This window comes from Podarcis melisellensis (genome assembly GCF_964234715.1).
Source record: "Podarcis melisellensis genome assembly, chromosome: 3".
In the NCBI taxonomy this organism is placed as follows: Eukaryota; Metazoa; Chordata; class Lepidosauria; order Squamata; family Lacertidae; genus Podarcis; species Podarcis melisellensis.
Window position 1 is genome coordinate 47,295,647 of NC_138530.1, and position 15,104 is coordinate 47,310,750.

A 15,104-nucleotide genomic window follows, 5' to 3' on the forward strand; every position below is an offset into this window, starting at 1 on the left:
ACCCTGTGGACACACCGATGATAACAGGTTATCAGGTAGATGACACTGAAGAAGCATTTTCTGACACTACACTGTACAGAAGTGTGCTAGGCAAGCTAAACTTCATTGCCAGATGTTCAAGACCAGACATTGCTGTTAGCTGTAATTTGCTAAGCAGACAAGTCAACAATCCTACTGTTAAGGATTGGAAAGCTCTGAAACGCATAGCGCGGTATTTGAAAGGCACTATGCATTACAGACTGAGATTTAACAATCAGAAGTCTGGTGGTCTTGAGATATTTGCAGATGCAAGTTTTGGAAGTGACACTACAGACAGGAAAAGTACGTCTGGAGTTTGCTATAAGTACAATCAGGGTCTATTTGATTGGTCATGCAAGAAGCAAACAACAGTTAGCTTAAGTACTTGTGAAGCTGAACTGAATGCACTGTCTTATTCACTTAAAGATTGTGAATGGTTGTTACAATTGTGCAAAGACATGAAAATTCCTGTCAAATGTCCAATCCAGGTTTACCAGGACAACAAAGCATGTTTGGCTTTGCTGAATTCTGAAGGTTGTAAGCAAAGCACGAAGCACTTGCAATTGAAGGTGCAACATGCTAGGGAATGTATTCAGAAGGGACTCGTAACGGTGTCCTATATGCCAGGTAATGAAATTCCTGCTGATGTATTGTCCAAGATTGTTTCAAGGGATCAACACTGTACCTATGTGCAGAAGTTGGGTTTGTACTGATATTGTACGAACACGCTGCCCAGAGATGTTCACAGAAAGGGGGAGGATGTTGGTTTCTGCTTTCTTCTCTGTGCAGCGAAGGGCTTGTCACAAGACAATGTTTACATTCCACAGGATGTACTGTTGGAGGTTTTCCCACGGGAATGGGAGACTGGATGTGACGTACACTGGTTTCCTGTTTTTCACTGTTCTTTGCAGTTTCAGTTTGTGATTCTCTCCGTGCTTCAGAGGAGAGATGACGCTTTCTCTGCTCCGGCAGAGGGAAGATGTTTTTCTGTAACTTACCAGCTTTGAACTGTAAATAAAGTAGTATAGAGCATGTTGGCTCATACTTTTCATCATTCCGCTGTGCACTGGACACTGCTTATCTCCAACAGGCACCACCCAGTGAAGCAAGGAGGCACTGAACTGCACCAAGTCAAGTCATAAAATGAACTGATTAATATTTGTTTGTTTTTCAAATCTGCATCACCTTGCTGCACAAAGCAAGGTTACAAAGGCTGAAATACCACCTGTTCATTTAAACACACCCACATACCATAGGCGCCGACTCCATGGGGCTTGAGGGGGCCCGAGCCCCCTCAAAAATTCGTTTGGGGGGGCTCCGCCCCCCCCAATAATCTCCGGCGCCCCTCCAGCAGAGCGCCATCGCCGCCCCTCCCCCAGCCCAAAATGCACAGGGAGGGGCGGGCTGCATGCCTCCTGCCCTCCCTCCCGAGCAAAAGCTCCACCCAATTTCCTTTGGAGCTGATTAATAGGCGCAGCACGCTCTCCCCTATTCGCTCACGAGGAGGCGGCGTCACTTTATTTGCATATTCATGAGCTTATTTATTATTCATGAGCTTTCCCGGGCCCCCCCAATATTTTTTATAAGTCCGCGTCCCTGCCACATACAGAGTGCAAAATTTAAAAGCAATATATACCATTGTTGTGATATATCATTAAATGATAGCTTCTTGTAAGACTGAAAAATCCTTTGCTGCTTTCAGTCCCCTTGAACATGTCTTTAAATGGCACACTACAGTAGAGAAGTGCATATTGAGAAAGCAGCGACACTGCACACTTTTGGAAACAGGAGAAACACCAGCTGGCAAGTTGCTTCCTGTTATTCACATTACTCTTAACTAGAGGAAAGATCCTTCTTGTAAGTTTCCTATTCCCAGAAGATACCATCTGCTGCAAGTAGTCATGGTTTAACTTTAAGCAAGCCACTTAAACTGTTTGGGTTAAAGAACAACATTTTACCTTGCTGATCAGAGTTCTAGTAGGAAACAACACTAGGAGTAGATTTGCATCATTTCAGATGCAAACTCTCTCCCCACCTCCATGGGCTTCCGAAACTGTGATCCATTGACCACCAGTGATCTGTAAGCTTCATTCAGGTGGTCCACAACATATCCGTAAAAATGCAATTAAAAATCCTAACAGCAAATAGCACAGCACATTTGTTACCACAGGCAGAAAAAAATCACTAAGTGGCATACCAAGACCCCCCAGCAATTTTCAAGCAGACTGAGGAAATTTTGGGGGGAACCACTGATCTACCCTGTAGGATTTTTTTATCCAGTTCAGCTTCCAATGCTTCCACAGGGGGGATGCACCAAAAATGTACACCTAATCTTCTGGGACGCGGGTGGCACTGTGGGTAAAACCTTAGGGCCTAGGGCTTGCCGATCGCATGGTTGGCGGTTTGAATCCCCGCAGCAGGGTGAGCTCCCATCTTTCGGTCCCAGCTCCTGCCCACCTAGCAGTTTGAAAGCACCCCTAAGTGCAAGTAGATAAATAGGTACCGCTTTATAGCGGGAAGGTAAACAGCGTTTCCGTGTGCTGCGCTGGTGCTGGCTCACCAGAGCAGCTTCGTCACGCTGGCCACGTGACCCGGAAGTGTCTCCGGACAGTGCTGGCCCCTGGCCTCTTAAGTGAGATGGGCGCACAACCCTAGAGTCAGACACGACTGGCCCGCGCGGGCAGGGGTACCTTTAATCTTCTGGAAGAAAGTACCAGAGAAGGCATAAACTGACACAGAACTAAAGGTTTTTTAAAAAGAAAAAAGAAAAAATGCTTTATTGGTTTTAAAAACAAAACAAGTACAAAACAAAACAGTATGCAACGATCAACAAAAGGCAATCCAAAATCAACACTCATTACAAAAAATTAAAAGATTGAATTGATATGTCATGAATTCTGACGTGACTTCCAATCCCCACATTGTGGTTCCTGAATTACATTACAACTGTGCACTTAACGTTCTCTCTCATAGGTTGTTCAGTTGTGTAAATTTTGTAAAATTCTCTTATTTTATGCAGAAGTCAACCCAGGCCTGACAAAGAATTTAGATTATTACAATGTTCTTTTAGATATTCTCTGTAAATATTCCACTCTTTATTAAATTTTTGTTCTGTATGGTCTTGGAATCTTGCTGTTAATCTTGCTAGCTCTGCATATTCTAACATTTTATTCAGCCGGTCTAATTTTGAGGGAGTAGAATCTCCTTTCCATACATTAGCAATCAGAATTCTTGTTGCTGCTACTGCATACATAAAAAGTTACCTTACCCTTTTTGGAATTTCATTGATCATTATACGTAAGGCTTAAGGCTTCTTAGGGAAGGAACATTTAAACATTTTTTTAAGTTCGTTATATATTGTTTCCCCAAATTCCCTGGGTTTTTTTGCAGTTCCACTACATATGGAGCATAGTGTTTTCTGCCTCCCTGCATCTCCAGCAGATGTTTAACCTAGATTTATACATTTTGGACAGTTTTCCAGGTGTTAAGTACCATCTGTAGAGCATTTTCATAAAATTCTCTTTCAAATCGCAGCACACAGTGAATTTCAGGTCCTCCCTCCACAACCTTTCCCATGATTCCATTTGGATGTTGTAACCAAAATCTCTGGTGCTGGAGGAGACTCTTGAGAGTCCCATGGACTACAAGATCAAACCTATGCATTCTTAAGGAAATCAGCCCTGAGTGGTCACTGGAAGGACAGATCGTGAAGCTGAGGCTCCAATACTTTGGCCACCTCATGAGAAGAGAAGACTCCCTGGAAAAGACCCTGATGTTGGGAAAGATGGAGGGCACAAGGAGAAGGGGACGACAGAGGACGAGGTGGTTGGACAGTGCTCTCGAAGCTACCAGCATGAGTTTGACCAAACTGAGGGAGGCAGTGGAATACAGGAGTGCCTGGCATGCTCTGGTCCATGGGGTCACAAAGAGTCGGACACGACTAAACAACAAACCAAAATCTCTGGTCCATTGTACCATAACAGATTTTTCTTCTTCTTCCTTGACCTCTCACCTGACTTATGGCTTTGCTCATGGGTAGGCAAACTAAGGCCCGGGGGCCGGATCTGGCTCAATCACCTTCTAAATACGGCCTGCAGACGGTCTGGGAATCAGCATCTTTTTACATGAGTAGAATGTGTGCTTTTATTTAAAATGCATCACTGGGTTATTTGTGGGGCCTGCCTAGTGTTTTTGCATGAGTAGAATGTAAACTGTAGACTGTAGTTCAATTTTCTACTTCACACATGCCCCACAAATTAAGAAGACCAACCCTGTATGTGTATTTTTTTATATCACTTTGTACTGCATTTACTGCACAGGTGTATGTCCAATAAAAACAGCTGGAAAAGATTCCAGTCCTGCGCTCAATGATTTGGTCTGATTCACTGACAATCCTAAGCAGAAGATAGCTTGAAAATTTAGGTCTCTAATTTACTTCAAAGTAAGCTTTGTTAGGTTAAGTCAAACTTGCTGGAGTTAGGCTACTTGTATACAAAATGGTTTTTGTTGAAACTCAATATAGGGTTCTAACAATACTTTAACGGGCAGCATTACCTGGTAGAATGTGATGTCTTGTATTACTGTCGCCTTTGAGGAGCTATTTAATAAGTCACTCATGTCTCAAGCTATTGGCTGAAAGACAAATCTTTGGCCTCAACGCCACTCGCTTCTGTCAAAACACCTGGTGAGTGCTTCAGTATACGACTCATCAGGCAGATAAAAGGCAGCACGACAACACGCCAACAGAGGCCAATTTAAGAAGCAAGCACAGTTTGAGTGTTCCAGCTGAACTATTTGAATTTTTAATTTCACCAGGGGAATATATTGCAAATTAAGTGTCTGACACACAGTCCACTTGGAATGAGAATTGAGTTTACTGAAATAGAAAGCAATCTTCTCCTAGCAACTCAGTAGTGATTGCCTATAATGAGAATAAGACAACAAACACTGAAGCTGCCATTTCAGGTCAATAAGTCAGATATGTCCAAAATTTGGCCATTCAATTTAATAAAATTCTGGATTGTGACTGATCTCTAGCTATCCCAATTATATCACTGTGGCTGTTCCAATATATTTACTGCATATTCAAAACTACAATATAATGTAATGTAATGCACAGGATCACATAAGATCACATAGCAGAATCAGGACATGTTATTCAGATACCGTACTTAAAGAATGGAAGGAAGGCAGAGAAAAGAGCACTGCATTTGGAATGAGTAATCTTTTGGAAATTGTAAGAACTTGATAACATCACCTTTCAATATGTTATGTAGCAAATTTTAAAAGTTCTATTTTTCTGCTGGATTTTATTGAAAGCCAGTATTCTAATATTAATTTATACTGAAGGACAGAATATAAATTCACAAAATAAACAACGAGAAAAATCAATGAGATATTTTAAAGTTGCTAACAGCCCATCGATTCCTAAGGCTGAAATCCTATACAGGAGGGGTGAGGCCCCACCCACCTCACTTACATAGTTCACCACAGCCAATCACAAACAAACAACCACACCCTAGGCCAACCCCAACCTCTCTCACCAAAGAAACACAAGCGAATAGTGAAGAGAAACCGCATAAGCGACACTGACACAAAACCCCACACATACATTAAGTAAAATAGTAACATTGCCACCCGACTCCACCCCCACTCACCATGGCCCCCTCCACCTCTTTCCCCCTTTTCTTCCTAATGTAACACTAATGCAGGCATAGGCAAACTCGGCCCTCCAGATGTTTTCGGACCACAACTCCCATCATCCCTAGCTAACAGGACCAGTGGTCAGGGATGGTGGGAATTGTAGACCCAAAACACCTGGAGGGCCGAGTTTGCCTATGCCTGCACTAATGTCTCAACAAATGAAACTGATCTGTAGAAAATGTAACTTGAGAAAAGAGACATTGCAGATACTTTTTTAAACCAAGAAATCTTTAATAAAATATATATATTTTTTAAAAAACCCATGAGGGGTGAGACACTTTTCTCAGGTGGTGCCATCAGGGGCTGGGCTGAGAAAGTACTCAGAGGCAGCTGTGCTGCTTTCAATGCCATCCCTTCTGCCCATCCCTATCTGTTCTCTGCTAGACTTTGGAAGGGCCCACTGGAAGGCCCCTTGCTCAAGACCCTTTCAAACCAAATGTTTTTTTTTAATCAGATCATTTTTATTCTTCTGTTTCAGCTACATTCATACACCTCTTGAAAAGTAACCTGGTTTAAAATTTAACATGAATTTAAATACAGAGTAAACACACTTCTCTCGAAACTGTCTATATGACCCTGAGTTAATGCTTGTGTTTTTCCCCATGTAAATGAATTAACCAAATGGAAAATTGCTTGACCTTTCAGATCAAGCATTATTAATATGACACAGTAGGTCATTATCTTATTTATTATTGTGCAAAAAATGAATTGACCCTGTCAACCAAACAGCATGGACATTCACTTTCCAAGTCACTGAAAAACATTGTCCTTTCTAGTTACTATCAGTGCTCTGAGCACCCTGCTAGAGAGTTTGGACTTGTGACAGAGGCTTCTGGTATCCCAGTGGAGTTTTAGATATTTCCATTTGAACAAACAGAAACACAAAAAACCTCTTCTGAACTCAAGGGGAGCTTCAAAAGCAGCTAATCATGCAGCATGGTTGCCAGCTTTTTGAGGAAGTACAACCCTAAAAATCCCCTTGGACTCACAGAACTAGAGCATGATAATATTCTCTTGATCTTCACTTCACCAAGAACTGCTCCATCTCTGACATCTCAGCTGTAGATGTCTTATTGTGATAGTATGTTCTTTAACATTACAAATATTGTAACCCTTTCTCTGTCCTCTCGGCAAAAATACTGTTGCACACCCTAGTCATCTTTCACCTTGACTGCTGCAATCTTCTGTCTAGCCTTCCATTGCCCTATCACCTCTATCTACCACCCTGCTGCCAAAATTATTTGCCTCTACTGTCACTATAACTATGCAATGTCCCTTTATAAATCCCTGCACTGTTTTCCTGTCTGCTCCCAGATCTTGTACAACCATTTCATCATTGCCTTCAAAATTCTTCAAGGTTCTCCACCATCCAGCTGCCCTTAATTTCTTAAACAAAAAAATGGTGATGGCTCCCTAAGTCAGTGTTTCCCAAGCGGTGTTCCGCGGCACACTAGTGTGCCGCGAGACGTTGCCTGGTGTGCCGTGGGAGGGAGGCGGGCGCTTTCTCATTCGCGCCCTGCAGCGAGAAGGGCAGCGCGGCGCCGCAGAAGAGGCCCAGGAGGCAGCAGGCGCCCAGCGCGCACCCGAGTCCCGCCCAGCTCGCCATGTCCGCCCGCAGCATTGGAGACCCGAGCCAGGCTCCGCGCGCGACGCCCGTCTTATGGCGCGCGCCTCTGCCGAACGCTCAGCCCCGGCGCCGAGCGGCTTAGCAACGCCGTCCAATCAGGGCGCATCTCGGCTGGGCGGCTGCGGCATTCTGGGAAATGTAGTCCTCGGGCAGCAGCAGCATTCTGAGAAGGCGCGCTTCTTCGCCGCTGCGCCTTTTCTTCCTCATTCCTTCTTTGCTGGCAACGCAAAAAGAGGTGGAGGAGGAAGAGCTGCTGGAAATGCCTGTGTGGGCATCGGTGCGCGCAGGAGATTTAGGCCGGGTGGGGTTGTTAGAGTCAAGATTTTATTTTGTTTATGTCCATCTTGCTGTTTGTGATACTAAACTACTCTTTATAGATCTCGTTATAACTTGTGTGGGGATTGCTTAATTTCGTTGTGGGTGCTTTGATACGGTTTCTTATGAGTGGTAATTATGTAAATATTGCCATGTTGTAAGCCGCCTCGAGCATGGTTTTTAACTATGGAAACAGCATGCAAATGACGATGATATCTAGGGAGGTTTCAAAGGCTTTGTAAGCAGAGTGAAGGAAAGAAATCCAGATGTGATTGTTACGCATTGTTTTTTGCACCGTGAGGCCCTCGTAGCCAAGACTTTACCAGCAGACCTAGTTCATGTGTTGGATGATGTTGTGCGCATGGTAAACAGGCCCAGGTTGCGCACTGAATAAAGTATTTTATAATTTTTCATATTTCTGTTTACTTACTATTTCATAATAAAGTAATTATAAAATACTATTTTTGTGTTTATTTGATTCCTATTAAAGAGAGTTACTTTATATATAGTCAATATAGGCACAGAGTTAATTTTTTAAACATTTTCTAATGGTGGTGTGCCTCGAGATTTTTTTCATGAAACAAGTGTGCCTTTGCCCAAAAAAGGTTGGGAAACACTGCCCTAAGTTGATCAGCTTGAACAATAACCATCAGGAGCATGTGTTGTCGCTGCTGCTATTGTAGGGAGCGGGTGGGTTTTTTTGTGTATTTTTATATTAGCTGTGTGTGTTTTTCTGTGAACATGTTTGCAGTATAATGTATTTTTATATATGTTTAAAATATCTTGTAAGCATCTGGAGACCTTGTGTGCGACAAGTGACTGACATATTTCATAACAAACAAGTCAAACAAGTATACAGCCTTCAAAAATATCTAAAATTCTGGACTAGTACCAGTTGCCACAAGAAGATGCCATTTGTATCTAAATATTGAATACAAGGTAAAGGTAAAGGGAACCCTGACCATAAGGTCAGTTGTGACCGACTCTGGGGTTGCGGAGCTCATCTCGCTTTATTGGCCGAGGGAGCCGGCGTACAGCTTCCAGGTCATGTGGCCAGCATGACAAAGCCGCTTCTGGCAAACCAGAGCAGCGCACGGAAATGCCGTTTACCTTCCCGCCAGAGCAGTACCTATTTATCTACTTGCACTCTGACGTGCTTTCGAACTGCTAGGTTGGCAGGAGCAGGGACCGAGCAATGGGAGCTCACCCTGTCACGGGGATTCGAACCACCAACCTTCTGATCGGCAAGTCCTAGGCTCTGTGGTTTAACCCACAGTGCCACCCGCGTCCCTATTGAATACAAACGCTATGTCAAAACGATTTGGTCTTTTAGATGTATCTAGAAGTTTAGTTAAAAATGAAGGCATTGAGGATTAAAGAGCATCTATCATGCAAAAATACTGTATTTATCACAAGCATTCAGCCCGACAATCTTTCCAAGAAGGAAGCCATTTTGCCTGAAGCAGAAGTTATATACAGTACCATGTACATGCCACCCATTGTCACTATCTAGAATCACAGAATTGTACAGTTGGAAGGGACTACGAGGGTCATCTAGTCTAACTTCCAGCAATGCAATGCTGGAATATCAACTAAAGCATCCATGACAGACAGCCATCCAACCTCTGCTTAAAATCCTCCAAGGAAGGATAATCCACCACCTTCTGAGGGAGTCTATTCCACTGTCAAACAACTCTACACCAGAAAACTCTTCCTGATCTATTTTCTTCTAACTTGAGGAGAAAACAAGCTTGCTCCATCTTCCATGTGACAGCCCTTTAGCTTTTGGAATATGGTTACATTATATCTCCCCTCAGTCTCCTCTTATCTAGGCTCACCATACCCAACTCCCTCAACTGTTCCTCATAAGGCTTCGTTTCCAGACCCTTGATCATCTTGGTCGCCCTCCTCTGCACACATTCCAGTTTGTCAATATGCTTCATAAAATGCGGCACCCAGAACTGAACGAAGTACTCCAGGTGTGGTCTGACCAAGGCATAATAGTGGTACTATTACTTTCCTATACTTCTGTTGATGCAGCCTATAATAGCATTAGCATTTTTTGCTGCTGCGTCACACTGTTGACTGATTTTAAGCTTGTGGTCTCAGATCCCTTTCACATGTACCTGGTAAGCCAGGTATCCCCCATCTTATATTAGTGCAGCTGGTTATTCCTACTTAAGTGTAGAACCTTACATTAGTCCCTAATAAAAATGTTTTTGTTAGTTTGGGTCCAGTTCTTCAATCCATTAAGGTCACAGGTGGGGAAGACGGGATACAAATAAAAATTATTATTATTATTATTATTATTATTATTATTATTATATTGAATCCCGATTCTGTCTTCTGCAGCATTAGCTGCCCCTTCCAGTTTGATGTCATCTGTAAATTTGATTAGCATCCCCTCAACTCCTTCTTCTAAGACATTTATAAAGATGCTGGGCCCAGGACAGAACCTCATGGCACCCTACTTAACACTTTTTTCCAGGATGCTGAGGAACCATTAGTGAGCACTCTTTGGGTTAAGCCAGCCAACCAGCTATAAATCCTCCTAACAACAACCTCATCCAGCCCACATTTTACCAACTTGACACCAAAATAACAACTTACCAGTAAAAAAAATTAAATCCCTATACAAGAGTATGGAATTTCAAGAATCATTAAAGAGCAAAAGGAATCAATAAGCCTCAAGAACAACAAACCCAACACTTTTGTTTCCATTCCATGCAAGTTACTTGTTTACATCTGTATCATGCACGAAAAAGGGAAGCAGAAGTATTGCTGCATGCAGTGTCATCAAAACAGAGGCAGGTTTCTCTAAATTTGCAACAGCAGTGGAGGGCATGAGCCAAATACAGCAACAAGCTGACAAAGCTAATAGAATTTGGCTGGATAAGCTATGACAAAAGCAAAGATGTTCAACTTGGATACCTACAATTCAATGTTATTAATCTTCCCTTGGAACCACTCTACACACTGAGGTTGCAATCCTAAAATCCCACTTACATGGCAGTAACCCCCATCAAGCCCAGTAGAGCATACTTATGCCTTGGATTGGGCTGCAAGTTTATAAACATATTGAAGTTTATAAAAGCTGTCCCCATATATTAAAACTACTCAAATTTCACTTGATTCCGCAAAGTGCACTCAACATCTGGCCATACAAGTTTCAGAGATTTTCCTTCTGTTTGGTAAACACACAATGGCAATTTCTTTTTCTTCGTTAGTAAGTATTTATTAAGGATAAAATTGTATCTACATTTATTTAAAAGTAAGCTCCCACTGAATTCAGTTGGACTTAGTTCTAAGTAAGCATGCAGAGGATCAGACTGTTAATCGCTCATATAAATAAAATTCTTCAGCCAAGCAATATTTGGCTATGGAAGTGTCCAAAAAAACAAAGCATAATGTCATTTACTGAATCAGACATCTGATCGGGTGATGGCTACTTAATAAAGTATCTGTCCGACTTAAGGACTTCCTGGGCTTCTTCAGCTGAAGAGACAAAGAAGTCTATTGATAGAGATCTTTTTTAAAAAAATTCCAGTGAAACAGTGTAGGCATTATATTGGAACTGAAAGCCTTTTGACTCTCTGGGGGACTATGAATAAAACTGAAAAGGGAACACCCAAAGGAGGCTTTAAAATGGGTTCCAAAGACTTCACTATTTAAAGAATTCTTCTCTTGGCAAAGATGGTTCACATGACTACACAAAAACAAACAGGAAGATGTGTAAAAGCTCCTAGTTTCTTGATGTTTTGAGAAGATATGAGTAAAGATTTGCTGCGACTGCACTGCATCAAAGTCTTCATGAATATTTGCACTGTTTTTGTTTTACTATTATTATTTTTTAATTCATTATGTTTTTCCATAATAGGTATAACATGTGATCACGTCTCCCTTCTACACTCAAAATCCAAATAAATATGCAAGATATTTAAAACAGAAAATATGATCCAGACACATATCCACTCAGAATAATTGTAAGGTTAGAATGCCCTCTGTAGGATTAAAACAGATGGTGAATTTCTTCAGATAAACTAGTTACCTCATACAGTGCAACAAGAAATAAAGGGAAAGTGCAGGTTGTTATATGCACATGCAGTTTGAAATACACAGCAATGTGTACAGTATCCTATGCAAGTTATTGAATATTTTGTTCACATAGTAGAATGTCCACATCATCAGCCATCAGGCTAAATGTGCTAGGGGTGGGATTAATGGAGGACCCTCTTTAATGTGAATGTGATAAGCAATTGATGCGGTAAAAAGGTTTTCAAACCATTTGAACAGATTTCCAAATAATTCCCAAGAAATATCCATTCCAGCTACCATATTTTTCGCTCTATAAGACGCACCAGACCATAAGACGCACCTAGTTTTTGGAGGAGGAAAACAAGGAAAAAAATATTCTGAATCCCAGAAGCCAGAACAGCAAGAGGGGTCGCTGCACAGCAATCCCTCTTGCTGTCCTGCCTTATGGGATAGCTGCACGCAGCCACTCCCGGGCAGTGGGAGGAAGGCTCCCCCAAGAGCCGCACTACCTTTAAAGAGCGCACAGAGTGTGTGCGGCTCTTGGGGGCTTTTCCCCGAGGAGGGAGAAGGGCAGCCCTTGTTGTTGTTGTTGTTGTTGTAAAAGCTGTTCAACAATGGAAAGGACTACCTTGGAAGGTAGCAGACTCTCCTTTGCTGGGGTTTTCTTAAACAGAGGTTGAATGGCCATCTGCCAGGGATTCTTTAGCTTTCTGCTTTACAGGGGACTGGACTAGATGACCCTTGGGGCACCTTCCAATTCTATGATTCTATGATTGTGGAAGAGGGCTGTATTTTTAAAGGCACTCTTTACATAGAAAATGTAAGTGGTCTAAGTATCCCATAATCCACCAGCAAAAAAGCAGAAGAGGAAATAAGATGCACTTCTCTAATTAATGTGAAGAAGTTTGGGAAGAGAACAAATAGGAAGGAAATTATTTTAGTGTGGGCATTGGGGTATCACTGTACTACATGACCACAAAAAACACAGTAGCTGGCTAAAGCTGACTAGTTTCAATGCACTTAAACAACCTTCACTCTGTGCTGAAGAGCAGCCCTTGTCTTGTTTGAGAAAATACTTTGCAACTATTTCAATACAGAAATGATTGTACAACTTTTATGTGTGAGAGAACGCATGCAGTGACATTTCCATGCAATTAGCAATCTATGGATTAACATACAGAGGTACCAATTATCATGTGAAAAGGACATATACAAAACTTCAGAAAAGTCCACTAGGTATTACAGCTATCAAAAATGGGCAACTTGTAATTCATAGAAACAACAGAAGCATTTAAGGAACACCAGAACGTATCAGTCTCCAAAAGCCTATGCTGTAATAAATTTGTTATATCTTAAAATTGCCACAGGAGTCTGGAAATCACTGCATATGCCAGAAATCGTTTTCAGAAAAATATCATTGAATTTGGTGGAAAGTATATTATTTCTTGGTTGATATGCATATTATCTGAATGTACTGACCTCTTCCAGTCTGACACAAGAGGATATAGAGTGAGCTAACAATCTAGATTTTAATCAAGAGTCAGAGCTAGCTACATGAAAAATGCAAGCATAAGCTGTTCTGCCTTGCTTAATGATCTCACAAGAAATATGATAGGGACAGCTGAGTAGGCCTCTAAGATATCTGGGAAGATCACTTCCACAAAATTTCTCTTCTAAACTTTCCAAAGCACTATTCATACTAACAGGAGTGCCAACTTGATGCAGCGACTGTGGGTGTTCGGAGCTGTGGGTGCCATGCAGCATACATGGCCCTGGTTCTGAAATTTGTGGGTGCCCAACCCCTTCACAGGGATTTCTGTGGGTGCTTGAGCTCCCAGGGCCCCAAGGGCCTCTGCATACTACTATTGTGCAATTTGAAGGTTCTAAGTCAGATATCTTTCTAGCTAAAAGTAGAGTCAAACAAAGCAATAAGTGTGTCAGTTCTTGTGGGTATTTATTCCCCCCCCCACTGCGTTCCAGAGCTACACTTTGGATGACACAGCAAGAATCAATTTGAACCCCAAGTCATATGGCAAAAGCGTACAAACCTGCTCACCTAAACCACAATGATGAGGCACAATGATTCCACAATTACTGGCTGCAAATGATGCCACACTCTTCATCCCAAAGTGTGTCTGAGCAGTATGTGCACATGTTCTTCTGCAGTGCAAAGAGGGATGCTTCAGAGGGATGCAACTGAGATTGGGAAACTAGTGCAGGGGGTGAAGGGTTAAATATCCTTTCCCCAGAACTGCAGCTCCAATCTAAATCCGTCTCATGATTCCTTTTAACTTTCCCCCCAAATATATATATATATTGGAGATTGGATCATGGTTGGCCACGCTTGGTTTGCCACCTTAATTAATTTAGTTTGATCCTCAGGGACAGACAATCCATGACCCAGATCTCCCACTTTTTTTGTATTTGAAGATCAGTGAAGTGGCTTTGGAGAGAAATGTTTAACTGTTTCCTCCTCCCCCTGCCCCCCCAAAAGCTGTTCCACCTCTAACTCTCAGTCCTTGCAAAGCTGAAGTTGGATTTACAAGGTGGAACAGACAGTAGTTATAAGATGCTTTTCTACATACTGTGTTTTTAGTACTCTGAGGAACAGCACCTCTCTTGGTTGTCAAAAAAAGAAATTTAACGACTTTCATCAGTACAATTTATGTTGCAACACTTGTGCTTTGGAACTCCATGCCTCTTGACATTAAGCAGGTGCCATCACTATACTCTCTTACACACCTGCTAAAAAGCGTTCTGTTTCATGTCTGTCGAGGCACATGTTTTCGCTATATCAGTTTTTAAAATTGTTTTACATGTTTTATTGTGTTTAACTGTTTTTTGTTTTTAAATATATATTTTTATCTTTCATTATTTTTTAAATCACAAGTGTTTACTGCTCTGGGCACCTTTGGGAGCAAGTGTGGGCCATTAAATAAACAAATCCTTATCTATTTTTTGTTAGTTTGTTTTCTTGGCTGGAGATGGGATTGGGGAAGTTGCAATCAAAGCAGTTATCAAAGCAGACAGATAAATCTTGCCCACCAATCTAGCTTCTTCAGTCTTCTGAAAATTGGCTGCACTTGCTTCATAAAGGCTTATCTAGATGATTATTTGTTACAATAAATAAAAGAGCAAATTCCAGCATTATGACCTGTAAATTCCTTATGTGGCAACAGGTCCAATAAGGGCTAGTTAGAAGAATGTCTTCAAACTTTAGACTTTCAGCTGATTGCTACCATTTTTGGTAGTACTAACAACAAAAAATGCCATAGAAACAGCAACAGATATATATATATATATATATATATATATATATATATATATATATATATATATGCTTTCGTAGATTTTCACGGGTACAGGAATGCAGGTTTTGGTGTCCTCGGGTGTCTTCCCGTGTAAA

General features: G+C 41.6%; 1 protein-coding gene across 7 annotated transcripts in view; it reads right to left on the reverse strand.

Moving 5' to 3' along the window:
• The window catches only part of DISC1 (DISC1 scaffold protein), a 150,166-nt gene that overhangs the window by 130,640 nt on the left and 4,422 nt on the right, over positions 1-15,104 (reverse strand). For 2 of the 7 annotated variants that reach the window (XM_081906816.1, XM_081906818.1), the window contains exon 3: positions 13,755-13,858. The exons of 3 other annotated variants lie outside the window; for them this stretch is intronic. In XM_081906816.1, the coding sequence (XP_081762942.1) occupies positions 13,755-13,821 (67 nt within the window). In that variant the 5' untranslated portion in view covers positions 13,822-13,858. Of the gene's footprint in view, positions 1-1,976; positions 2,086-13,754; positions 13,879-15,104 lie in introns of those variants that run through there. 2 more of the 7 variants (XM_081906817.1, XM_081906820.1) reach the window with 2 other exon arrangements.